The 12,798-nt window shown below is 40.9% G+C and overlaps 1 protein-coding gene across 2 annotated transcripts in view; it reads left to right on the top strand.

Moving 5' to 3' along the window:
• Window positions 1–12,461, top strand: part of LOC133530059 (facilitated trehalose transporter Tret1-like) — a 115,908-nt gene extending 103,447 nt beyond the window's left edge. The window contains exons 2-10 of one of the 2 annotated variants that reach the window (XM_061867876.1): window positions 2,384–2,454; window positions 5,490–5,686; window positions 6,153–6,316; window positions 6,639–6,789; window positions 8,692–8,887; window positions 9,110–9,281; window positions 9,750–9,864; window positions 10,543–10,986; window positions 11,346–12,461. In XM_061867876.1, coding sequence (XP_061723860.1) covers window positions 2,384–2,454; window positions 5,490–5,686; window positions 6,153–6,316; window positions 6,639–6,789; window positions 8,692–8,887; window positions 9,110–9,281; window positions 9,750–9,864; window positions 10,543–10,986; window positions 11,346–11,609 — 1,774 coding nt within the window. In that variant the 3' untranslated portion in view covers window positions 11,610–12,461. Of the gene's footprint in view, window positions 1–2,289; window positions 2,455–5,489; window positions 5,687–6,152; window positions 6,317–6,638; window positions 6,790–8,691; window positions 8,888–9,109; window positions 9,282–9,749; window positions 9,865–10,542; window positions 10,987–11,345 lie in introns of those variants that run through there. The other variant, XM_061867875.1, reaches the window with a different exon arrangement.
• The last annotated feature ends 337 nt before the right edge of the window (window positions 12,462–12,798 follow it).

The following is a 12,798-nucleotide window of genomic DNA, read 5'->3' as shown; positions in this document are numbered from 1 at the left end:
AGTTTATAATCTTTTTTAACTCGGGTATACTAACTGGAGAAAGAAATATGCTGTGAGAAAGTGATGAGCTTATTGGTTTCCAATTTAATGATGTTGTGTCGCTGATGTTTTGGTCTATCAAAAAAGTATTAAATGCTCTCACTATTTCCAATGGATCTCGAGTAACTTGCCCATTCAGATCAATGCTATCAATTATAGGTTTTATGGTATTTGTATTGGATGTGTACTGTTTAATTAACGCCCAAGTAGCCTTTGTTTTGTTTGAGCTGCTATTGATAAATTTATTGCTAGCCAAAATTTTCGAATTACGAATGACTTTTTTTAATATTTTTGCATAGTTTTGGTACTGGATTTGATATATGTTAACATTTTTTCTTTGGAGATATTTGATATGCATGTACCGTTTTTTTTGGCACGATTTTTTTATACCTTTTGTTTTCCAATTCTGTTTACGCTTATAGGTAACTTTTTTTCGCTCCAACGGAATACAAAGGTTGAAAAGTAGGGAAAACTTCTCTAAAAATATATTGTATGCCAAATTTGCATGAGAACACTCTAAAACGTCCGAGAAACTAATCTGTTGTATGTATTTTAAGAAAATTATTAAGTTTGAATATGTGTTTCTTGTCCAAATAAACCAATATTTTTCGGAAAAACTTAAATTAGTTTTTAATTTTATTGCAAGTCGCACGCTCTTATCGCTAGGCCACCAGCGCTTCTAATGCAAATCAATGTCATTTATTCGATTTTACATTTATTACGAACGGCTATCAGCTCAAATTCAGTACCCCTAGTGTAATTTTAGTCGATAGCGAAACGTGACGTACGCGTTTGCGTTAAGTCTCATTTTGTATGGGTTTTTGAACAGCGCGCCAAGCGGGACGTTTTGGAAAGTCAAAAATCTCATACAAAATGACACTTAACGCAAACGCGTACGTCACGTTTCGCTGTCGAAAATATTTACACTAGGGGTACAGATTTATTGCTCCGTTTTAGTGAAAATTTGATGAATGTCAATATAAAGGGCGTTATTACGTTCATTTTCCTTGTTTATTTAATCACGGCACGAATATTCCTGACGTAAATATTTAGTCTGCCATCCAAATTAAAACGATTTTCAGTGTACCGTTTCTAATGTATTTCTCACCACGTACCTTTAAATTATATAAAATTATTCGCGTATTTTTCACGCTTTAGAAAACGATAATTATACGAGTAGACCATGAATTTTTATAGTAACTTCGTCGAAAAGTATGACCACTAGAGAAGTTAAGCTAGAGAATCGAATCTCGTTTTGATTAAGGAAGCAATAGTTAATGTTATTTATTGTTTATTCCACAAGTTTCTATCATAACTTTATAGCTTAGACACTCAGCACACGGCGCGTAGTGTGTGGCACAGTGTAATGCCTGAGTGGACGCTCGAGTTGGGCGTGCAGCGGGGCGGAGCGTGCAGCGTGCGTGTTAAACAAATGCAAACGTATAGGAGCGGTCTTAGTGCATGCTGCTCAAATCACTTGAGAGTCCGACGCCAAGCTGCAAGCCCCGCCGAACGCTCCGCTTCGAGCGTCCAGTCAGGCCTTACACTAAGCGAATCGTAATGAATCGTAATACGCGCGTAGAACGAGCACGTAAGTACAAGTTCAAATAAGTCCGCACACGAAGCGTCGCGTCGTCGTAGCGTAGCGTATGAGATTTCTCTCGTCATTACGACAGGCGTAACGTAATACAGGCCTAAAAACAAAACTTCTCACATAGTTAGTAGTCAAACAATAAAAAATCTTCATCTGACGAGAAAGTAAGATCGTCGATACATCCGCCGAATACAGCTGACGCCAGTGACATCACGATTTTAACTAATAGGATTTTAGCTAACAGGATCTTAACTAATTGGTTAAAAAGTGAAATTGTCATCTCCCGTTTTTCTTCACAGTAGTCGTGAAAAACACTCCGTCGAAAGCACTACAGGATGTTTATTTAGTAGGCTGCAATAATTTACGGGCTGAATATATAGGCAACTTTTACTATGGAAACAACCCCGAAATCACGAAAAAAAATTACTCTCCCATAGAAAATGTCAGGGTCAGACAGCTAAAATGTATAATACAGCGATTTCGGGATTGGTCTCATAGTAAAAGTTGCTCAGTATGACCTATATATTCACACCGTAAATTATTGCAGGTGACTAAATAAATACGCTGTATACTCTGTACTCTTCGACGGCCTCTCCTGACAGATCGGCCCTCAAACTAACTCATCCATCTATTGGGCACTTTCTAGCCTCCTCAACAATGTATTTTTCTTGAGTGGTCCCTTATCATTGAAATTAAAGTTTAGCACCACTGCATTAAACGAATGAGGCTAATTCAGAAGTTTTGTTTCAGGAATCGCATCGAGAGGACCGCGTCGAAGCGATGGCGGGGGTCGGTGCGGCGGATTATGTCGGCGGCCATTTGTAAGAACTCCTTCATACTAGAGTTTTAAACGCGCGGTTTTTGTATTTTGTATTTTAGTTATTTGCATAATCAGATACATTACAATACACAGGTGTTATTTGTAAACTAGGAGGTACAAGATACCCTATCAGGGCATTGCAAAATTCTTAAATACTAAGTTTTAAGTGGGTAACAGTATTATAATATCATGCATGAAGGGATTTTTCTTCTAAACAATCTTATTGTTGTGTAGCGTCACATAATTTTGAAAATTATGTCAAATTGATAGATATTAGGATTCAAAACCAGATTTTTAACACTACACGGGTACACATTAAAAATAAAACAATTTATATTCTAATACGTCAAAAGAAGATTAATTAAGAATATAATTCGATCAATAAAATAGCTGTAAATGTCAAAAACTTAAAAGTAAAAAGATAATAATAATATATAAAGAACGGTCTCATAGCTCATATATGTATGTGTGTATTATGTTTGTATGTATATGTTATTTTATGTATTTTTGCTTGATTTGTTTTGCTATTGTAATTGTAGCACCGCTCTCAATCTCTCTGCTTAGCCTTAAGGTTGACTGGTAGAGAATGCCTCGTGGCATTAAGTCCGCCTTTTGTACTATAAGATTGTTTTCTTTTGTGCAATAAAGATGAAATAAATAAATAAATAAATAGCGAAGAGTCTCGACCAACACCTTGAGACTCTCGCTAGGTGGTTGGGTCAAGGGTCATATGCAGAAGGGGGTGATCTTGGACACGGCGCGGATAGTCAGGTGGTTCCTCTCTCTGCAGCCCTGACCACCGGCAGCTTGGGCCCTGCCCCGATGCTGGCGGCACCCTAGGTTAGGTTTTTTATAATGTGTTTAGTTTGTAATGTTTTGTAAGTGTTTTTATATTTACTACCTACTTTTATATTTATATAATAAATGACCTAGCCTAAGATCAAAAATGAATAAAGGGAATAATATATAAAGAAAATAAGTATCTATACTAAAGTTTAATATCATGCAATGTCAGTCATATATTATTTTAACGCACGGTATGACACATAATAGCTTAATATAGAGCCTTGGTTGATTCTAATTTAACAATTTGTTATTGTTTTGTACTGGTTTTGATATTACGATAACAATCATCTTGGTGATTAGCGCGCATCATATCTCACACACACGACTTACACAAGTGCAAGCCACCTCAGGTGCCTTTTAAAAGATACGACGACAAAATTTATAACGTTACGTCACGATTCAGCTCCTACGCATAAACCGCTCGTAAAAAACGCCAGCTTGTACAGGCTCTAAACTCATTCCCTTCGATTATTATTACTTCCTTCTGATTTATGTTTCCCTGGTACTCGGATATGAGAGTTTTCATGACTTTGGGGTTTATTTTCTTACAGATTTGACTTTCATTAATGAAATTACACCTTGGCTTAATTATTATAGGACTTGTTTGATAAGTTTCTCTAATTTTAATTGGCTTTTGGATCTCGGCCAGAGTTCCACAAACAATGTTTGTCGCATTCTGCATTTTCCACTTCTGCAGCAGTATTATTGCTTTGTGATTTATGTCTGTCGCAACTTGATTTTGGTCATAGTAATTACGGGTCAAAAACTTTCGGGAAATCTGGCATATTTCCTGTAAACAAACGAAAGTTAACTTTTAGGGCCAATTCACCTTTGGCACCTGGATGCCAGGTTGGACCCTTCGACTCGGTCAAAAGGCGCGCTGTACGAATCGCCGACAAGCGGTATCGCAGTAGCGGTACCTTTAAGTCTAAGGAGAGACTTAAAGGCACCGCAGAAGCCTCCTTGTGTGTGTTCTACCGCTTGAATACCGGGCAGTGTCCTGAAGAATTGTTTAACCTGATGCCAACGGCCGCTTTCTATCACCGCACCGCTCGTCGTCGGCAGGGAGTTTAGCCTCATACCCTAGAGCTTAAATGGTCGCGTACTGTGCGGTTTAAGAGGAATTTTCTTCCACTGACGCTCCGGCTGTTGAATGAGAGCTCATTGCCGAGGTTTTCCTGAGGTTTAGACCCTTCAGAAAAGGAGGGTAAAGATTTTTAAAGAATCGGCAACGCGCATGTAACACCTCTCGAGTAGCAGGCCTCTAGAGGCTACGGTGACTGCTTACCATCAAGCAGGCCGGTTGCTTGTTTACCACCGACGTGGTATATAAAGTGGGATAACTGGGACAGGAGGGTTAGGATGTTATCCAGATTATACAATCCATCCCCCAATCAATATTCCCCAATTATACGAACGTGGTTGACATCAGTGTACTTTTTACAATCTTTGAATTAGGATTTACCAGTATTAGAGTCAATGTTTCAACTAGCTAGATTATGTATAGATCGTAGTCAAAAAATATTGTCTGTCTCTAGCTAACCTACTTGACGGTTCTTTTTACTGTGGCTTTAATCGTACTTCTTTTAAGAACAGATTCGTGTATAACATTTATAATATTTAGGTTGGAACATCGAAGTGTCTGACAAGAAAATTAAAATTTAAACTCCATTTATATGATGTCCAAAAAAAAGTTGCACAACCTGAACTCATACTGAAAAGTATAATAACCCTTACTCATTCTATAAATGTTCCATTGCAGACTTACATAAGTCCTATTCCGTGCACGATCCTTTACTAAATCATCCAAATCGCTTTTAGTCCCATTCAAACAACGACGACCCGTTCGTATCTTTCCGTTTTAGCAAAACTTGTCTTATAGTCGAGACATTTTGTTGAAGAGCCATTTAGAGAAGAAACGGGAAAAATTATAGAAAAATGTATCCCATATAAGAAGCATTTTGTCCAAGTTTTTTCCTGTAAGTACAACTTCACCCCTTTTAGGCACGTAGGCGGTCAGTCGATAGGAGCGCCATTTTAGTATAAATATTTAGCGTGGATAAAAAAGGAATGAACGAACGCACTCCGAAGCTTTGTTCAAATTTCCATCGTGAGGGGCGCTGCAGGCGCCCAGAATGTAGAAGAACGCGAAGGGAGGATATTTTAAATACAACCTACTTTTTTTTTCAGACAACCTCTCCTGCTTTACTCACGGCTGCAGCACGGGCTGGGTGTCGGGCGTGCTGGGGCGCGAGGCACTGGCGGGCGGCGCGTGGCTGGCCGCACTGCCGTGCCTCGTGGCGCTGCCCACCGCGCCCTTTTTCGCCTTCCTGGCTGACGCTCGCGGCAGGAGGGCAGGGGCGGGGGGCGTCGCTGCCACTTTTATCGTAAGTTACTTTCAGGCAAGCTATCAAGCATGAGCTGGTATCGGATATGATGGGACGTCAGGCGCAGGCGGGCGGCGCGTGGCTGGATGCGCTTCTGCAGCAGGGCGGGGGACGGGGAGCGTCGCGGCTACTTTTATTGGGAGGTGGTTTTTTAGTCAACAATTAGAGAAGTAGTTACGTTTCACTTCTCACGACATGGGGTACGTAAACAAGAATACAGCCAACTTGACGGTAAAAGGTCACAGTAGCATAGGCTAATAGACGCTAGAAATCTAAAGTATGGTAGCATCCTTTATCCCTCGACTGTGCATCGCTCTATAGCATACAGCCCCGTCCGTGTAATAGTCCATCCATTCCCACTGAGGTCCAGTTCTGCGAGAATGTTTTTTACTGAATCCCTCATATTTTAACTTTCGAACGGATCTATTTTTGCCAGACTCTGCAAGTACAATTCTGTTTATTTCAGTTGAGCTGGTCGCTGGCGGCGTGGTGCGGTCCCCGCGGCGTCTGGGCAGCCAGGGTAGCGGCGGGCGCAGGTGGTGCGGGGGCTTTAGCTCTAGCCCCGCTGTACTGTGCAGAAATATCGCCCAGGACTAAAGGGTTGGCTGCTATGCCGGCTCTGGCTATCAGGTACTTGCGGTTTATTTGAGATACTTCCAGTTAGTTTAGTCCATAGCCCCTGTGGTGTCGTGGTGATATTATACACGCCTAGGGTGGCGATGCGGGGGAGTTCGGGGTTTTTACCACTACATTATTTTGAGCTGAAATATCGCCAAGGACTACAGGGTTGGCGGCTATGCCTGCTCTGGCTACTAGGTACTTGCACAGTTTACTCCTGGTAGAAGCTCGTTAAGGAGTCCTGTTGATCATTTCTTTAGAGCTGTGAGCTACAAATGAAAATCCCAACTTTTCCAACCTGAATACTTCAAGAATATTTTACTTTCAATTTCAGCTGCGGCATTCTCTTCGCTTTCGTAGCAGGTGGCATGTTGTCAGCACACACGCTATCTCTGTCTATGGCGGCACCTCCAACCGTACTCTTACTGTTACTGGTGTGGCTGCCAGAGACGCCTTCTTTTCTCATCAGCGTCGGCCGAATGCAGGTATTTTATACAGTACTTCTACCTACACTATAGTAGCCTTTCGCAGCAGGCGGCATGCCATCAGCATACGCGCTGTCTTTGTCTATGGCAGCACCTCCAACTGTATTCCTGCTGTCACTCGTGTGGCTGCCAGACACGCCTTCGTTTCTCATCAGCGTCGGACGAATGCAGGTATTTTATACAGTACTTCTACCTACACTGTAGCAGCCTTTTGCAGCACGCGGCATACCGTCAGCATACGCGCTGTCTCTGTCTATGGTGGTGCCTCCTACTGTACTCCTGCTGTCAGTCGTGTGGCTGCCAGAGACGCATTCTTTCCTAATCCGCGTCGCACAAATGCAGGTATCTTCCTACATTTTATATTCTTCTTTTTAAACAGTTTCAATCTTATATGGATACTACCGCCTATGATTTCGCCCACGTACTGCCTTGTTAACTTTCTATTTAGCCATAGAAGCAGAAGTTCAATTTCATACAGATACGAGTACTAAGAGCCTGTAGACTACGTACCTAGGTACCACAGAAGACGCACCAATCAATTCCATTCTAATTTAATTTCAGTAGGTCAATTACCTTTTTCTTACCTTAGAGTTGTGTTTTATCAGAGTAAAGGATGACTCACGCTAGATCAGGCCGTGCCCGTGCCGAGGCGTTCGACATGAAGGCTGATCGGTGATCACGTGGTGCTTTCCATAGAAAACGAAGCGATGCTCCGGCCCGGCTCCGACCTGGTCTAGCATGAGTCTTCCTTAAATTCGGATATGGAATGCTTCAAATTCTTATTTTTTTTTATCTCATCTCATCGTCGTAAGGTGTATTAGTGTATCAACTTAGTTTTCCTAACCCAAACCATGGCCAGGGGTCTCTAAATCCCGTTTCAAGTTCGTGCCAGCCAACACGTTATCCACATGTGATCTGAATGATCGGTTTACGGCTACGACTCATAAAATGAGCATTTTAAGCGCCGACATGGATCGGCTTGATCGTAAACGAGAATGCAATGTCAACGCTGTGTAGGTTTTAGGGACAAAAACTAAACTAGACAATATGTGGCGTTTTGTGAAGGCAAAACGTGACTATATGTAATATACAGCTAAAAAAATCGACTTTTAGCCTACTGTTGTACACGTTTTTAGATAACGCATTATTATTTGACCTTTAACTGCAAAAACTGGCTACTTACTCTGAGTTGAGCTTAACAGATTCATTTTGATGTGATAAATATTGGATTTGTATCTTTGATAAAATACAGTTAGTAAAAAAATATGTTATTTATTATTATTATTTGGAGCCTGTCGTGTCCCACTGCTGGGCAAAGGTCTCCCCCCAATCTCTCCACTGATCTCTGTCGAGTGCTATGTCTGGCCACTCCTTCAAGAAGGAGTCCAGTTCATCCCGCCATCGCCGGTGAGGTCTGCCAGATCCCCGATTCGAGTTTTCGGGCTCCCACTCTGTAGTGACTTTGCCCCACAACTCATTCGGCATTCGGCCGAATAAAAAGAAAAAAAATATGTAACTACAAAAAATGAATTATTGTCTTATACTAAACATAAAAAGATTAGACCACCTACATTCGATTCATGTTTCAGTTATAATTTTCTAAACAGCTGTTAAACACGTTTTTGCCTTATTAGGTACTAATCGCTTCTATTAAATAAAACACAAGTTGGATCATACACTCAGCAGCAGAACTAACTAAGCTAAATAACAAACACACCTTTAGTGCCGAGGACGTAAGTATCTGTGCAGACATATAGTCAATAAAACCCTTTCTTAACGCCACGCCTATCGTGTGCGGCGTGTCATCATGAACCTTGTCACAATCCACAAAGGTTGATATTCAAAAGTAGCCGCGCGCGTCAGTTGACAGCTTTAGCGTAACGTTTTGTTCCATGTTTCCAGGAAGCAGCTAGAGTAATCTGCTGGTTAGACGGCTCCAACTTCCGCGAAGACCTGACGGACGCCATCGAGCAGCAAGAAGTCATGATCAGAACGGAGCCAACCCGTCGAGAGTCCGAAGCGCTACAGCCAATGCTCAGAAGAAGCCGGAGCGAGGGCACTAGCGAGGGCAAGGAGCAATCCGTGTGTCGAGATCTATGTAAGTGACGTCTGTACTTCTGTGAGGAACTGATGAACACCATAGAGTAAGAAGTCATGATGAAAACGAATTGCCATCTGACCTTCCAACAAAGAGGGGAAACTAGGCCTTATTGAGATTATTCCGGTTATGTTTTCCTTCACCGAAAAGCGACTGGTAGTCGGTCTGTAGAAGCGGCCACGTGGCATTGTCCCCTTACTTCTTAATTTTGATAAATTCCAGTCCGTCATCGCCGCTCCAGACGCGCCCTGATCTCCTGCTGCCTCCTACTGGCCGCCGCGGCTGGTAGCGGTGCGGGCGCAGTCAATAGCTTCGCAGCAGCCATGCTCACTCACTCCGGGCACACGCTGCCAGCATTGAACCTTACTGCTTACAACTTCACAGTGTATAATGGGTAAGAGAATGTCTGGTATCTATGCTTGCTAACTCCACCTCCTACCAACTCGTCATTGCCAACCGCAAAATCCTCCTAACTGAAGCCACTTAAAGAACTTTGCACCTAATTGGCACGAGGCGCGAGGGCGACGTCCGAGAGAGGTGATCTTTTAACATAGAACAATAGAACATATATGTGTTGAAATGCAAAAGCCAAAGGCCGAGCTTCGTGTAGGGCTGAAGGCCCGGAGGGTCCGACCGGACCGGCGCGCGCTGCTTTACTTTATTTATAAATGCTTGCCACGGTGATGTTTTAGATGTTATCAGGTCTTTATACTTATTATATCTTCGCGATTTTCTTACATTATTATTTACTTTTACGGGACTCTGGTGGGAAACATCGGACAAGGTAAACTCGTTAGGTAGACAAAACCAGAATATAAATCCATTAAGTGCGAAGTTTAAAAAGGGCATTTAATTTTTCCAGAACAGTGTCCCGTGGATGGCGACAGACGTCAGAGACGGGGTCCGTGCTCTGTGGCACGGCGCTTGTCTTAGGAGCTGCAGTTGCCACTGTGACCGTCGACAAGGTCGGACGGAAGGTATAGTGTACAATTTTATCAGTACTACTAGAATAGTGCTCCATATCTGCCCTTCCACGCATAACATCCGATACACCCATTTAGGGTGCGTTTCGATCAGAGATATGCGAGGATGCGTAGCGAGGGATGTGTTTGTAAAGAACCAATAGAATCACTTCATTTATTTTCCTCGCTCGCTCATCTCTGGTAAAAATGCAGCCTTAATTGTTTACCGTTACCGTTACGTTACCGCGCTATAAATTCCATATTTAAAACTGATTTTCTACTATGCTGTTATGCGTTGGTCAGTAATATCGTAATTGTGTTCCTATAAATAAAAACAAGAAGGATACAATTCTACGTTGTTGAGCTTCCTCGCTCAACGCATCATTATTGCGATGTAGCGGGGAAATGTTGCCAGCGTCTACAGTGTCATGCCACGGGGGACATTTTGTATTAATTTATATATTTTAAGGTCCATTTTATCTATTTACAGTTTTAGATTCTAATTCTAAGGTTAATTTTGTTTATTTTTATATTTAGATTTTAGTTATATTATAGTTTTAATTTTATTGTAATTTATGGTGTCTTGAACTATGATCTTTTTTATTGTACGTGCATATCTGTTTGTTTGTAGTGCATGTCTGATTGTTAATAATTTAAAATTCTTAGCTTTTGCAATAAGCCCTTATATTTCAGGTGCTACTTCTAATATCCTGCGTTGGTATAGCATTCTGCCTCGCCATCCTCGGCCTCTACTGCGACCCTCGTGCTCACATGTACTCCTGGTATCCACACCGACTGTGGCCTTATCGAAAACCTATAGTGAAAGAAAAAGAACACAGCAACTACACAATCGAAAATATGGCCAAAGATGCCTTAAGAAATATAACTGACTCAAAGCCATTTCATTATTTAGGAAATGAAAGTATAGCAGAAATAAGTCTACAAACAGCAGCAAAGGAGGTTAATAACAGCGTAGAAGAAACATTATCGATAAAAATAGACCCAAACCAAATAGATAAGAATGACGAAGATTCTATATGGCTACCAGTGATACTGCTGTCAATGGTTTTGTTCCTGTACAACATTGGTTTGGGATCCGTGCCTTATGTATTAATCCCGGAATTATTTTCAATGAATGTAAGTATGTCGTCTATTTTGCCCGATTTTTGATCTTCATTTTGCTCGCCATTGTTTTTGAAGTCTTCATTGCCACCTACATCCAGAATTTTCCATTTATTTGTCATTTATTCAATAACTATACAATACTTTTATCAATGCAGTCTTCGTCAATTTATCCAAGAAAAAACATAGAGGTACAACACGCCATCTCAAAATATGCATAGCAAAAAACAAACTATATAAGTCAATCAACAAGTTTCGCCAACTACCTACATATACTAATAAGCTTCTATTTCATTTGGATTACAATCTAAAGTTAAGCAATTTTTTTACATATCTATCAAAGACTTTAGTATTATTTTATTTTACTTTACCAGGTTCGCAGCCTCGCGTCAAGCTTGCTCATATCTTGGATGTGGCTCAGCAGTTTCTTCACTCTTCGCTACTTCGGCTCTCTCGCTCTTACCCTCGGTCTCCACGGCACCTACTACATCGGTGCTTCTATCACTCTCCTGGTCTCAGGGTTCATTTATTTTATATTGCCTGAAACTAGAGGAATGAATCAAAAGCAAATTGATGATCTGTTGAATGGCCCGCTTCTGGTTCATAAAAAAAGAAAACGTAAAACGAATGAGACTTGATCTTCGGATTTAACCGAGAGCAGAGTATCAGTTTTTTGAAAATCTCAAATAATGCAACACAAAGCAAGATATATCATTTAAGATGACATCAAAACGTCAAATATCCTAACTGATCCTTCCGGCCGATTTCGATCATGGCGACCACTTCGACTCCTAGTTAGCTCGGCGCTCATGCGCCCGAAGATGGCTGACTTAGCCGATCTTCGAGGTGAACCCCCGCGCACATTGAGGGCACGTGAGGACACCAGCTACGTAGTGGTAGTGAATGAACGCAGACTGGCGTGTTTTCAGCTCGTCGCGTTTAGCGTCGAGGTCAGCTTTACGTTGCTCCTCGAAATTGCGTACATTGCCCTACACCAGCCTGCGCCATTCAGAATCATGTCACACTAAATACGTCACGTCAAATATGTTGAATATATGAATAAATGTGGCTAAAGAGGTATTTCAGTCAGACATCACCCCAAACAAGTTATTGTATTTCGCATATCAGAATTAAACAATTAAGTATTTCTTTAAGGAAATCGTTTCTGTCTATCACTGATACTGTTACATCAGTAGGTACTATAATATATTAATGTTTAGGTGTAAAAATAATCCGCACAATTCAAGTGATTTAGGCATCAAGATAAAAGGCAAAGGTAGAAATTGTTTAGAGAAATACATTAAGAATCCTTTTGATGAATTAAAAGAAATGTCCAGAAAAATAGCAATTTTGGAATGGAAAACATTTTAAAGGGATAATATTTTGATCGGAGAATGAACGAGATAATTATGTTTTAGATGACAGAAGAAAGATATGTCTGAATAAGTTTTATCCAAAGGGTTCCTGGTTCAAAAGTCTTAACTAATCCTGGCAACTGGCTGTTATTTATTGTATTTAGGGTTCCTGAAGCTCCAAGGGTCTAGGAGTAATTGTTCATAATATAATTAATCATTTATTAGAGAACAGAGGAAATTGACACGATAGTTTTCTTTTCTAAGGTGGATGCTGTCATTTATATAAGTAATTGTATTAATTAACCATTGTACATAATTGAAACCTAACCTAAGTATTAAAAAGCGGCCAAGTGCGAGTCGGACTCGCGCATGAAGGGTTCCGTACCATTTAAGACGTATTAAAAAAAATCTACTTACTAGATCTTGTTCAACATTTTACCACTTTGGACACACATTTTACCACTTTGGAAGT

Source organism: Cydia pomonella, chromosome 22 (genome assembly GCF_033807575.1).
Source record: "Cydia pomonella isolate Wapato2018A chromosome 22, ilCydPomo1, whole genome shotgun sequence".
Taxonomy (NCBI): Eukaryota; Metazoa; Arthropoda; class Insecta; order Lepidoptera; family Tortricidae; genus Cydia; species Cydia pomonella.
The sequence above is the reverse complement of the archived record's forward strand: the minus strand, read 5'-3'. Positions and strand labels throughout refer to the sequence as shown.